Source organism: Eretmochelys imbricata, chromosome 2 (assembly GCF_965152235.1).
Source record: "Eretmochelys imbricata isolate rEreImb1 chromosome 2, rEreImb1.hap1, whole genome shotgun sequence".
Taxonomy (NCBI): Eukaryota; Metazoa; Chordata; order Testudines; family Cheloniidae; genus Eretmochelys; species Eretmochelys imbricata.
The window spans coordinates 189,053,641-189,068,272 of NC_135573.1; the positions used below are offsets into that span (position 1 = coordinate 189,053,641).

At 37.0% G+C, this 14,632-nt stretch overlaps 1 protein-coding gene across 3 annotated transcripts in view; it reads left to right on the top strand.

Annotated features, from left to right (window-relative positions):
• The window catches only part of LARS2 (leucyl-tRNA synthetase 2, mitochondrial), a 106,080-nt gene that overhangs the window by 1,960 nt on the left and 89,488 nt on the right, over positions 1–14,632 (top strand). Inside the window, exons 1-3 of one of the 3 annotated variants that reach the window (XM_077811133.1) lie at positions 73–204; positions 720–966; positions 4,810–4,938. In XM_077811133.1, coding sequence (XP_077667259.1) covers positions 742–966; positions 4,810–4,938 — 354 coding nt within the window. In that variant the 5' untranslated portion in view covers positions 73–204; positions 720–741. Of the gene's footprint in view, positions 1–72; positions 205–719; positions 967–4,809; positions 4,939–14,632 lie in introns of those variants that run through there. The other 2 variants (XM_077811135.1, XM_077811134.1) reach the window with 2 other exon arrangements.

Below are 14,632 nucleotides of genomic sequence, written 5' to 3' on the forward strand. Positions count from 1 at the left end.
GGGAACAATCCTGCATTGTTAGAGAGATGGACTAATAGGTCTTTACCATCTCTGACTTCTTTTTGTGATAACCAGATTGAGACCCCCCCGAAGTGTGTGAAGAGAAGTTTCCATAACTTGCCCATTGTTTGAGAGAATTGGGGCTCATCATTATCATCTTTGTCTTGACTTGTTGAACCACATCCGAAACTGAAGAGTTTAATAGTGAGTTTTGCATCTAATCCTGTTCAGGGGAGTAACTAGAGAATGTCAATCTGAAATCTAGTGACCACAGTCCACCCCCTGATTTTTCAGCAGTTACAAACTAATTGACTATATTTGAGATAACTCCCACCTTCCCCTGCCCTCACTCCAAATAGCTATTAAAAAATTTTAATAACCTTTTTCAAATTGTGTCAGTTCAAATGTCTGTAATGTCAGGGGGGTTGATATTCATTTTCTGGGAGTTTGTAGAATGATTTCATCCCTTTAAGAAATAATCTAATACTGCCAAACTAGTTTCATGTTGGTGCCCCTCCTAGGGCCAGAACCAGTTCTTTAAAGTTAAGTGCTTTAACAACCCACACTAGAAATAGAATGCAAGTACAATCGGAAATAAACAAATATTGTTTAAACTGTGCTTAAAGTATGTTTCATTACAACAGAATTGTCATACACATTTCCACTGTAGTACTCATTGCTTGACCTTAGATTAAAAGTTATGTTTTTGTATTTTTCAGAACAGCCATTGTATCCTAAAAAATGCAGTCTGCTTGGCAGAGATTTGGAGTTTGTTCTTCATGTCTGAAAAAGCAGCTAAATGACTTAATTAAATGGCAAAGGAGATTGATTCCAGGATGGATCAGATCTATTTACAGTGAGACGGGGAAGTGGGAAAGAGACTATGGATTGGAAACAAGAAAGAAAGTTGAGAAGTGGTGGCTTCCAAGAATGAAGGAACAGTTTTGCAAAACTTCAGAAACAGATGTAAGCATTTTGAAAAACTTGAAAAATTAATATTTGATTTTTTTTTCTCAAGGTGAAATATTTTTGAGAGCATCAGTCTGGAGTACTTAATATAGATGTTTTAAACAGTGTTATCCCCTACTTAGCAAAAATATATCCTGTAATGTACTATTTGAAAAAGTTATAATAAGAAAAGTGAATCAGGACACAATATGGTTAACAACAGACAAAAGAATTTTTAAACGTATGGCTCCATTTTAATAGTTTTCTTCTAAATAAAATAGTCACTGGCAGTAAAACGAAAATATTTGTTTTGTTTTTTTTAAATATTACTTTCATGCTAGTAGCAATAAAAACTTTCTGTGGTGCGGTATAGTGGAAGCAATAGCATACCAACAGATAAATACCAACAGACCACTCTCAAAAGAAAACCGGATGTCTTAAAATGACCATTGAGAACACAGCTTTCCTGGTTATGGACAAGGAAATGCAATAAATTTGGTGATTCGTACAACAAATCTCTTTCCCCAACTTCTAAAAAAAAATAGTTACTCATTCTATAAGTCTAAATATGTGTATTCAGACTATTCATGTTCAGATTTATTTCAATCATTCTAGGCTTTATGAAGTTAGTTTTTCATCACTTCTAGGATTAGTTTTACAGAGGAGCGGTGAGTGATATCTGTAAAGTAGTAAAGCTAATGAGAATAAGAGGTGATTGTGAACAGAGAGTCGTGTAGCTTGTAATTCACACAATGATCAAAAAAGCCCCTTTAGATTTTTTTTTTTTGGGGTGGGGGGAACTTCTCAGTATCATAAAGATGCCAATAAAGTGGAGGAAAATCTGAGAAAAGCAACAAAAGTAATTACAGGTTTTGGAGAATTTGTATAAGGAAAGATTAAAAACTAAGGCTCGATGCTATAATCCGAGAACATAAGTGTAGGAGTCCTCCCACGCAAATGGGACTTTCATTGACTTTAGAGGGACTCTACTGAGGTACAGTGGTTCATCCATGGTGATCGGATTTCTAGGTTAGGACTTAAATATCTACACACTGGTAAAATGATGACTAAGGCCTTGATTCTTGTAATTCCTACAACGTGCTTAATTTTATATACACAAGTAGTTCTGTTAATTTCACTGGGACTACTCACATACATAAAGGTGTGGGCATGTGCATGTATAAGTGTTGCTGGATTGGGGCTGAAAGGTGACTATGGTAACTGAATGCAACAGTTAGAAGATCGCAAACACTAAGCATATGTCTATGCTTAAAACGCCACAGTAGTGCTTCAGTGTAGACACTTGCTACAGTGAAGGGAGCAATTCTGTTGTCACTGTAGTTAATCCACCTCCCTGAGAGGCAGTAGCTAGGTTGACAGAAGAATTGTCGATCTAGTGCTGTCTACGCCAGGGGTTAGGTCTGCATAGTTGTGTCACTCGGGTGTGGAATTTTCACACCGAGAGATGTAGATGTCAATGTAAGTTTTCAGTGTAGAACAGCGCTAAACAGAGAGAGCAATTGCTTAGGGTGGTACTAATACAAGGTAAAATCAAATGAGTTATATTTTAGGCTGACTGTGAGAGAGGTTTTCTTACAAGTAGTATCTATTCTGCTGTGAAATAGTCTCCCAAAGGAAAGGGCGGAAACTTCCATTGTTTGAGATTTTTTTTTTAAACTGGTTTGGACAAAGCATGAAAAAAACTACTGGTAAGAACCAATCCTAGATTGTGAGCAGAATGGTTTTGGTGATGTAAAGCTAAGATCCTATTTTCCATAGCTCTGTGATTGGGAAGTACCTGAGGGTCTCACCGATGAGGGAGCCATTTTTAAAGTAAATCATTTTCCCCTGAATTCTTAAAAAAAAAATTAACAAAAAATGAAAAAAGCCCTTTGAGGTTGTAAACTTTGTAAGGAATCAGTTTTCAAACGGCAGTTTGGCTTCACTGACCAACTGCTAAATCTGTTGTCCCACTAATGTGGCATGATACATTTATATTTAGGGAAGCTTGTTTTTCTAAAATTGAAAGCATTCCAGAAACAATGAATGTCTTAAAAAAAAAAAATCCTCCCCACACTGTGAAGATCTTTGAAAAACAGTTTTAGTATATACTCTGTCTCTAATACAATTCCATGTTTCTTTTTCACTCTTATCTATGTTCAGTCACATACCTATAAAATCTCATTCTTCCTTCTCATTTGCTTCTCTTTTCCCCGTACCTGTCCTTCCTTGGGCAGAAAATAGAAGTCATTATATTGTCACAAAGATATAGAGGTGACCTGACTTGCATGGAGAAGGAAAATAAGATGAGAATTGCATGTGCGTGCCAGGGAAAGAATTGGTTTAAATGCATACCTTTTTAGTATGAGACCACAATCTAGAAAGCATACATAAATATGCAAAACTCATAGGATTATTTTTTAATATTTTCGTTCCATTCCTGGTGTTAATGTGACATTTAATAAAATCCAGTGTTAAGGTGCTAGTTCTCTACTACCCCAGTAAACCATTTTGATTCTCTTTAGTTTTGCTGTTTACTGGAGAAACAAAAAAGGAAAATCTGTAGGGGAAAATATTTTTAGAAGAAAGTGTTTATTAAGTAGGAATACAAAGTAATATTCATAGTACAATAGAACCTCAGAGTTGTGAACATCAGAGTTACAAACTGACCGGTCCACCATACACCTCATTTGGAACTGGAAGTATGCAATTAGGCAGCAGCAGAGACACCCCTACCCCCCCTCCCCAAAAAAGGCAAATATAGTACAGTACTATGTTAAACGTAATCTACTATAAAAAAGGGAAAGCAGCGTTTTTCTTCTGCATAGTAAAGTTTCAAAGCTGTATTAAGTCACTGTTAAGTTAAAAACTTTTGAAAGAACAACCATAACATTTTGTTCAGAGTGACAAATATTTCAGACTTATGAACAACCTCATTCCCGAGGTGTTTGTAACTCCGAGATTCTACTCTATTTTTTAAAAGCTATCATAGTATTTTTGTAACACCAGCATGTGAAGAATAATGGACCAGCATGTAAATTGTTGAGCAGTGGATATAATCATCTGTATAGTGACCAAAATAAGATTGTGAACAATTTATAGGGAAGATTAAAGTTACAAATAAAAAATCATAATGATACAAATGTTACTTTATTAAAAATTTTAGAATTTAAGTATTTTCATCCACTGTTCACTATTTAGGCTGCCTTTTTGTATTTTTAGCTTTTGCAGAAGGAATATAGCAATCAATTTCACTTTAGTTTGTAGTCAGTTTTTAGTCACCTTATCTTTTCACTTTCTCATGCAGTAGCTCAGTGCTTTAGTAATTGGGTTGTAGACACTTTAGAGGAATGTTCATTTGCTTTTAAAAACTGTTTTAAAAAAAAAAATTAAAACACTTCTGTTACTGTAGGTTTGGATTTTTATGAAACCTAAAATCCGGGGCAGTTTTGACTTGACCATTTTAAAATATAGCACAAATTACAATTTTAAATGAACAGCCATATATTCCCCCCCCTTTTGTTATCTTGTAAAATAATCTTTTGTAAAAACCGGTATACACAAAATCCCCATGAATGTTTGCAGTTAACTTCTGAGATGAAACAGTAGGTTCCAAATTCTCTGTTAATATAAATTGATACAACCCAATTGAAGTTTGGAGACCTGCCAGTTTATAACACCAGCAAACTTAACTTGGATATTTTTGATTCAAACCCTATTTTTGCCCTGCTGTAACATGACTTTGTTTTGCTTAATAGGAGTTTTAGAGACTGTGTAGCTTATGAAGTGCATATTGATATTTTTTTTTTTTCAAAATTAAATGCTAACCTACTTGGGTTTAACTTTTTTTATTCTTCCTAGAAATCAGGACAAAAGTTCTACGTACTTTCAATGTTCCCATACCCTTCTGGAAAGCTGCACATGGGCCATGTTCGTGTCTATACCATCAGTGACACAATAGCACGGTTCCAGAAAATGAGAGGGATGCAGGTAAGGAAAGATTTGCAATACAGTAGAATCCCCGAGTTACGAGCAGCTTGGGAATGAAGGTTGTCCGTAAATCTGAAATGTTCGTAACTGAACAAAACATTATGGTTGTTCTTTCAAGAGTTTACAACTGAACAGTGACTTAATACAACTTTGAAGCTTTACTATGCAGAAGAAAAATGCTGTTTTTTTACCTCTTAATTTAAATGAAACCAGCATAGAAACAGTTTCCTTACCTTGTCAAAATCTTTTTTAAACTTTCCCTGTATTTTTTTTTAGTAATTGATGTTTAACACAGTACTGTACTGTATTTGCTTTTTTGTTGTTGTCTTTGCTGCTGCCTGATTGCGTACTTATGGTTCCAAATGAGGTGTATAGTTGACCGATAAGTTTGTAACTCTAGTCTTCATAACTCTGGGGTTCTACTGTAATTCATAGGCTCAGGAGCACACCCAGTCATATTTATAAATGTATGGCAAGTGCTGTTCAGTTCTTAGCTGCACCCAAAATTTCAGGCCCAGAGAACACACCAATAGAGAACACTACTGTTGCTGACTGTTAAAGTGCTCTTTCAAAGCCTCTGGCAACTACATAGCTCCACACTGGGCTCTATTAATGGCCTTCGTGCCTGGCTGTTCAAACTCAGGAGACAGCTTTCCACCTTCGCCCTTCATCCTTGTGACAGCTTGTACTCCTTTGTCTCTCAGATATTGTGCAGGACACAACAGGGAGCTATAACCATAACAATATTTTTCTCACTGAGATCCAGTCTAGTGAATAAACACCACCACCATCTCTTCAATCTACCAAAAGTCATTCTGCACTTGCTGAGCTGGTAGTTGAATTTCAGAGCTATCTAGTGGCTGGTGTATGGCTTCATTAGCCAGGGGAGCAAGGGGCAGGCTCGGTCAATATTGGCATTTCAGTATCACCAGTGGTAATTCACCAACTGGGAAAGACTGTTCCCTGCTTGTAGCCCTCTGAACAGTCCTGAGTTCTTAAAAATGTGAGTGTCACATGCATCTTCTCTGATCAGTCCATGTTGATAACACTGAAGTGTGCTAATTGATCCACCAGTGCTTGCATAACCTTAGAAAAATAGTCTTTTTCTGTACTCTGTGTCAGGGTGGGCTGGTGTCAAAATAGGAATATGCATGCTGTCTATTGCCTCACCACAGTTTGGGAACCCCATTGCTGCAAATCCATGCACTATGTCCTGCACGTTGCCAAGTGTCACAGTCTTCAGTAGCAGGAAATGATTCATGGCTCTATTTCCTTGGCAATGGTCCCCACTGTAGATTCTCCAACTCCAAAACGATTTCCCACTGACCAGTAGCAATCTGGAATTGCAAGTTTCCTTAGTGTGATCACGAGTCGCTTCTCCACTGTCAATGCAACTCTCATTCTGGTGTCCTTGTTCTGGAGAGCTGGGGCAAACTCATCACTCAGATCCAGGAATGTGGCCTTTCGTATCTGAAAGTTCTGCAGCCACTGATCATCCCAAACCTGCGTTATGATATGATCCCAGCAGTCGGTGCTCATTTCTCGGGCCCAGAAGCAGTGCTCCATCACCCGCAGCTGCTCCATGAACACCAATAACTTTGAATTGTTTTTTGCCACATCCCTTAACAAACTGTCCTAAAAGAAACCATCAAGTCCCCCATTGTTGTGGTACTTCCTGTGGGTCTGTCCGTACAGAATAATTATGTGTCCTGTATGTGCAGTGTTCATGAGAATAGTGCAGAGCTCTGCAGGCTCCATGCGTCTGTCAGAGATGGTGGACAGCAACAAGTGCCACACGAGTTTGTGGGATTTTTTTTTAAAAACGCATGAAAATTATGGGATACGGATGGCGTTTTGGGATGGAGAAAGTTGTGTGCTGTGCACTTCACCTCCTAGGTCTCAGAAATCCTTGGATGAGTCATTTCTACTCCACAACAGGTGAAAATTTCCCAAAAGGCATTGCACTGGATGGTGGCATGTGGCACTTGAAATATTTACTTATGGTATACTGCACTTTGTATTGACACGAGCACCCCATGTGATTGTACACAGCTCTGATGCAAGCAGCCACAAGTATTCATATGCCTGAGAAATATACAAACTTTGGTGGTAGAAGATGAAGTAAATTGCATCAACCAAAGTTTGTAGTGTAGGCATGGTCTGAGGTTACCTCATTTACATTACAAAAGCTGGTCTTTATTTCTGAGGTTGCCTCACTTCATTGTGTGAGGAGTTCTGAAAGGCTTTCCTCCCAACCAGTTTTCATATGCGATAAAAGTTTCAGGCCTTGCCTTTCAACTTCTTTTTACCTTTAACGTGAGAAAAGACTTTGTGAACTGTATTAGAAGCAGGAGTTGCAGAACACTCTGAATTTCCTGTGGATCTATAAATAGGCATATCTTTTCCTTTGTGTTAACCTGCTTGAACACCTATTTATGACTAATGATGGGCAGCCAAAGAATTCAGCCTTCACATGCCATAACAGACATAAACAGTCTCTCAAATGATTTTCATTGTGTGTCAAATTCAGAGCTGTTGTATCATGATGAACGTTTACATGAAAAGATAAGTTCTGAAGTCTTTCTGAAGCTACTAGCCTTGCTAATTCCTACAGTGTAGGAATCAATACCTTTACTCTTGAATTTCTTTCAGATTAATTTCTGAATCCTTGTCTGTTTTTTCAAGAGGGTGTCTCAGCTTCTAAACTTCTACAGATTTGCTCTGTATGATGATTACAACAGACAAGGGGTTGGGGGTTTTATTACATGTGGAATTTGGAAACCGCAAGAAAAATAGCTTCATTTCCTTACCTGACTGGATTTTACTGAATATGCAGTAAATGAATGACCATTTTTTTTAAAATAACAAACCAAAATATATCTTTGAATGTATGAATTGGAAAGATTTTTTTTGTATTTTATACAGTGAGAAAGTAAGTTTGGGTTTTGCAGGACTATACATTCTTAAATTTCTTATTTTCCAGATAGAAATTCATAATTTTGATATTCAAAGCGTGTCTTATTTTGAAACGTTTTTCTTGGTGCAAATTTTAAAGTTAGAGAGTAATGCCATTTATACTTGGTTGCTTTCCTTAAGAAATGGATAATCTTTGAAACAATGTCACATTTAAGGATTCTGCATAAAGATGTAAAACTATTCTCTTCTGTCTGATCCTGTCAAACAAGTCAGATAGGTCCCACTTGCTCTAACCCAGAATATAAATCAGATGAGTCTCTTTCTTAGGTAATAGGGGACTTGGCGGAGTGCCAGTGTGGTTTACAGTGAGAAATCCTAGACCTGGCCATGTTTGGGGAGAAGCTGAGACTGAGATTTATGTTGTTTAACTTTTCAATAAAGGAAAACTCAAAAAAAGGCACTTAGTTTGGACATTATATTGAGTTAAGAGCAGGGTGGGAATGCTGCTTGCTTATATAGGCATTATCTACAGGAGAAAATTTTACTAATTTAGATAAATTGGTTTAATATTGATTTAGCTTAAGTGGACTTAAGTTAGCTCAATATGATGCTTAAATAAGAACGAGTGTCTACACAAGGGAATTACATGTATTTAACTAAATTAGTTACTAAACCAATTTATGTAAATAAATCTGTATAATTTGCTCAGGTAGGTGGTAGGCTGGTATCTCTATGGGGACAGAGTTAAGCAGTTTGGGTACTATTTTGGATAAGTGCGACTTCAGTGTTTCATCTTTCCAGATTTCCAAAGTTTGATTTTTTTTAATTTAAACGCTAATGTAAACCAGTAATATTTGCCTGAAACCTTAATTTCATCTTAACAAAAATTTGGGGGTGGGGCTTGGTGGGGGAATGTGTATTTGCTGCTCTCTTTCTTTCTCTGTTGCTTTGGGATTTCACTTTATCATAGAGCACCAGGTGGTGCAAATGACGTGTCGCACTTAATATGAACAAGCAGGCAGAAGGGCTTCACTAGCAACAGTCTTGTCCAATTGCAGTATAGTAACACTAGCAACACTAAAAACTAACTTCCATATGTTTTTTCCAAGTGTAAGTATAATGTCATATGAATATATAGTCACATTTGAATATATGGATGAATGATGTAATAACAAGGCTTCGCTATATTACTTATCAAAAAGTATTTTTGTAATGTATGGAGAGTCATTTGTGAGACCTGCAGAGACAAATCCTCAGCTTGTGTAAACTGGCATAACCCTATTGAAGTCCATTTTATGTCTCCTGAGCATCTGGCCCACGATCCATCGAGAATGGCTCCACTTATCCACAGTTCTCTCACTGGACTGAATGTAAACCTAAAGCCCTGTCATGCACCTGGAATAGGTTGTTGAATAAATGACTTCTAGTGTAACATATCTGTTTAAAGGACAAGTTGTTTATGTTTTAATTATTGAAGACAAAATTTGAAGACAAAAATCTTAGCGCAAACACCACAAACTATACTGTTTCCAAAAACGTGTGCTTAAGTAATAATACTGATGTTTCCCAGGTACAAGTACAGTTAAAACAGATCTTCAGATATGTAGTGTTAATTACAAATCTTGTTACAAAACTTAATTTAAAAATATGCTATGGAAAATCAGTTTGTAGATTTAACTTACAAGAAAAGCACTCCCTAAATAAACTAACTTCAAACCAAAATAAATCTTAAGTTACTGCTTTATCTTCATGTCTCCCTGAATTTACACATACTCTTATGTAAGTTCAAAGAGAAAAGCTTTGTGGCAACCTATGACATTTTCTTTTCTGTATTTTTTAAAATATTTTTTTCTTTATTTTGAGGGTGATGAGTCCTTTACAAACCCTAGAAATATGCCTGACATTTTTTTCAAAGTCATCCAACCTGCCTCCATTTGAGGAAAAAAATTCTGTTGCACCATGCTATAGTTATTAATGCGATTTAAATCATGGAATAAGCATATCTGCATTTGTCACCATGACAATTTATACTGGTGCACTTCAGTTCTGATCATCATTAGCTTTTACTTCTACTAGCTTCTCCTGAGGGAATGTTGCCCATTTTGTTAAATTGTTAGATGGTTCATGTGTTTCAGATTAAGTTTATAGCACCGTGTATATCTCATGTGAACTGAGTCAAATTTGAATCCAGTTTTCCAAAGGCAGATAACTAAGATGTTAATTAGCTGGCTGACTCGCAAGAAATCGTTGGAGATGCAATTAAACATAAGAACATAAAAGATTAAGGATGTGAGACCTCATTGTGTTGTCTAAGCAGTTTTGGTTGTGTGTGGACATAGCATAAGGCACAGAATAATTTTGCATTTTTTATTTCTTTTGAGAACAAGAATAGAAATAAATTAGAGCATTACATAAGCAGAGTTGTTATGATGATAGAAGTCTGTGGGTTGATTTTTTTTTTTAATTGGGCAGTAGATTAGCAGAATGTTAATAGGAAGCACTCTGTTACAGAGAATTATTGAAATAGTGCTGCTTGCTAGATTGTATATAGTAGTCAAATATTCACAATTTTAATGTTTCCAGTTGTTCCTTGCCTGCCTGACTTTTAGCTGTTACATATCAGTTTCTATTACCTGGTAAATTTAAAAGGCACTTTGGGAACATGCTCAGAAGGCAACTTGTTTTTAAAATTTCATTCTCTCCCTAATGTGGAGGTAAACAGAGGAATATAGGATTTGTCGTAACCTACCAGACCACTGGTCCTTCAAATTCTTTATCGCTTAAACAAGACCCTTTGTTTTTGCTTGATGATGTCTTCTCCTTCCAGCTTTAAAATAAATAAAACCAATATATAAAGTTTATTAAATGGGTGTATTTTTTGGCACTCATTGTAGAGTCTGAGCACTTTAAGAAATTTCAGTCTTCATAATGGAATGCAGCACACCATGAAAGAGATATTACAGTTCTGTGACACACTATTCCTTATATAACAAAGACTCCAAAAATGCAAACAAGCTCTTTGTTTCCTTTTAGCAATTAAGCAAAGGTCTTTCAATTGCTTTTCATGCCTTCTCTAGTCAGATTGATAGAGACATAGAGTTGAATATTATCAGAATGTTGTTAATCTTGTGTCATGTAGCACTACTTGATCTCACCCAGCAGTCTCGCACATACATGGAATAAGGTGTCTGACAAGGCAGAACATAAAGAGATTGCACAGTTGAAAACCTTCTGAGAGAAGGGGTTTGAGATCTCTCTCAGAGGAATGGAGGGAACTATCTTAAATCTTCCTCTTCCAGTTCTGTAGTCATGTTAACAGGGCCTCTTGGCTAACAATGACAAGTCACTGAGCATCTGACTTCTGTCCATTGTCGTGACAACATGGACCACATCAAGAGACTAGCACAGTTGCTCTGCCATGACCTAATGTTAAGCTTGATTCTTTGGAATCTAAAATCTTTCAAGATATCACTTTCTCTTGGAGTTGGCCCAACTGCACCCTTTTCAGGGATCTTTTCTAGAAAGAAGAGGCTAGAGACTGTGTGGGGTAATAGTCAAGAACACAGTATGAAGTAACCATTTTATTGTTGTAACTTCATGGGCCTCATATAAAATATCAAATGCACATTGCAAAATACAAGTCTCTAAATAGCTGTTGCTTCCTAATAATATGAGTAGTTTTTGGCCACAAGCTTGTTGTGCTTGCCCTTCTCTATATGATCTCTCCCGCTGTTTGTTAGGTTAAAACCTCTGCTGAGGGAATGTGGAACAAAAGAAGCAAAGGGGTGTACTTATTTGGTTAAGAGCTTTATTCCGTTCCTGATGATGCTCCCTCAGAACTAACTTATTTCTGTCTCTAAATGTCCTTTCTGATGACTCTCTCACCATCAGATTAATAAGTGTTAGGCATCCTGAGACTTACAGAGAAGAGCGTGAGCTAGGAGAGGGGTCCGTTATTTGTTTTGTCTTTACCTTGTGGGTAAGGGAACAACTATCATCTGTGCTGAGAAGCCTTGTTAGGATGTCCAAGTGAGCAGAGTTGGTCTGTTGGTTGTATAACCACAAGAAGTAGTGACCTTTGTCTTAAGTCAATGTCAAGTCAATCACTTTCTTATATTTTGACTTTCTTGCATTTCATTCGTTCATCTGTAATGCTGGGGGAAATAGTGTGTTTTCTGATGGTGCCTGAATCACTGCCTGTACCTAAGGAACTGATTTGCATACACATATGTCTTATAAACTGTTTTCTTCCTGTCCTTGTTTCTTTGTTTTCCTTGTATTCTTTTCAGTATTATTTGAATTTGATGTATCTTCTAATATAAAGTAATGTGTGTATTTCATGCATTCTTCCCTGATTTCTACCCTGTATTTCAGTACTATAGAAATCATACTCAGATGAATAGGCATCTTTCTATTGTGCTTTGTCCATGTTAACTTAGTAGACCTTAAGTATAGTATTGAGAGCTGTGTGGGGACTATTGCATTTTGTCTGTAGATTCATATTCCTAAATCTGGTCAGAAGAAACAGACATATTACTCTTTAGACAATTGCATTTCACAAACCTTTCAAATCCATTCTCACTATAGAGGTAGAAGAGACAGTGAACTTGAAATTATTTTCTCTAATATATTGTGTGCACTACATTAGTCTCTATGGCAACTACATAGATACATCTATTCTGGAGTTAGACTTGTGGATATTTTTAATGTCTATTTAAACTAAGGTTCCATTAGGAAATCTCAAATGTAAATATTTCTTTAGTCCTTTAATTTTAGGATCACCTTAGATAGCTGTTAGAGTAAAATATCTTTTGTTGGTGAAATTCTTAAATTGATTTCCTAATTAATAGACATTCCAGATGTTGATTAAAAAAATCTATGTGAGGAGATATCAGTACTGTACCATCTTCAGAAAGGTAAATATTAAATTCCCCCCAAAGTTGATAGACTTATGTAGGAAGACACAGAGTAGAGTGATTGCATATTTGTTATTGTAATGAGAGAGACAAGGTGAGCGAGGTAATATCTATCATTGGACCAACTTCTATTGGTGAAAAAGACAAGCTTTCAAACTACACAGAGAGTTCTTCAGTCCGAAAAAGGTAATTGGAATGTCATAGCTAAATACCAGGTAGAGCAGATGGTTAAGTATTAGGAGTAAATACATGTTGAAAGAGACCATTTAAGATGATGTGGGCAATTAGGACAAGCACAGGACAAGGAAGGGTTAGTGGGTTACAGATTGTTGTAATGAGTCATAACACCAGTATATCTGAGTCCATGATTTTTAGAGTCTAGCTGAGTTGTGAATTCAAGTTCCGTGTCTGATCTTTTGAGGGTGTTGTGCAGATTTCCTTTGAGGATGAGGACTGATAGGTCAGATATAGAGTGATTGCTTTATGAATTTCCACTGAATGTATCCGATGAAGTGAGCTGTAGCTCACGAAAGCTTATGCTCAAATAAATTTGTTAGTCTCTAAGGTGCCACAAGTACTCCTTTTCTTTTTGCGAATACAGACTAACACGGCTGCTACTCTGAAACCTGCTTTGTGAAAAGAGTTCGCCCATGGGTAATAGCATGTTTTTGTCTTTTATCATGTTTGTGTGAGTTCATTCGAGAATGTAATGGTTGTCTAGTTTCACGCACATAGTTGTCATTGAGGCATTTGATGAGGCTTATCACATGTTGTGGTAGGTATGTATAGGACCCATGGATCTTGAAAGGTGTGTTGTTGTGAGGGGTATTGATCATTGTAGCAGTAGAGATATATCTGGTGGTTTTGCATCTGTTGTTGTTGCAAGGTCTGCTGCTGCTTTAAGTTGGTCTTCTGTTGGGAGCTTACTTCTGATGATGAGCTGGCAAGGCTGAGAGTTTGTTTAAAGGCCAAAAAATGGGGTTCAGGAAAGATTTCTTTCAGGATGTGATTCCCATCAAGTACGGCTTGTAATTGTTCAGTGATACCCTGTATGGGTTCCGGTGTGGGGTGGTAGGTGAGGACTAGGTGTGTGTGGTCAGTGGTTTTGTTTTGTTTTCTGTGTTAAAGCCTATTCTTCCAGGTGGCTCATTGCATGATGCAATCTACTTCTCTGGTGGAATGTCCTTGTTCAGTGAAGGCAGTTTTAAGTGTGCTGAATTATATATACTGGACTTTCTCCTTGGAGCATATTCTGTGGGATCTGAGTGCTGGGCTTTAGATAACAGGTTTCTTGGTATGTCTAGGATGGTTACTTGATCTGTGGAGATGAATGTGGGGATCTGTAAGTTTCTTGTATATAGTTGTATGTAGGTTTCCATTGTTGGAAGCTGATCATGCTGTCCAGGAAGTTGATGCTGGTGTGTGGGTACTCTAGAGAAAGTTCGATGAATGGGCGGTGAATGTTGAAGTGGTCAAATCTATGAGGGAGTTTAAATGGTCTGTCCGGAGGATGAAAATGTCATTAATATATCTCAGGTATATCATAGGTTTCCTGGCACATTTTTCCAGAAATTCTTCCCTTAAGGAGGCACATGAACAGGTTAGCATATTTGGGAGCCATCCTACTGCTCATGGCTGTTCTCATGGTTTGGACAAAGTGTTTGTTGTGAAATGTAAAGTTGTTATGGGTGAGGATGAAATGGATGAGTTTAGCGATGTTTGGGGTGGATATCTGAGTGTTCTCCATTGTCTTGTTGATATATGAGACAGACAGCGATGCAGTCATGGTGAGGGATGTTGGTATATTTATTGTAATGGAAATGTAGGGTTATTATACTGTGGTTGTTAAGCAGATGTATAAG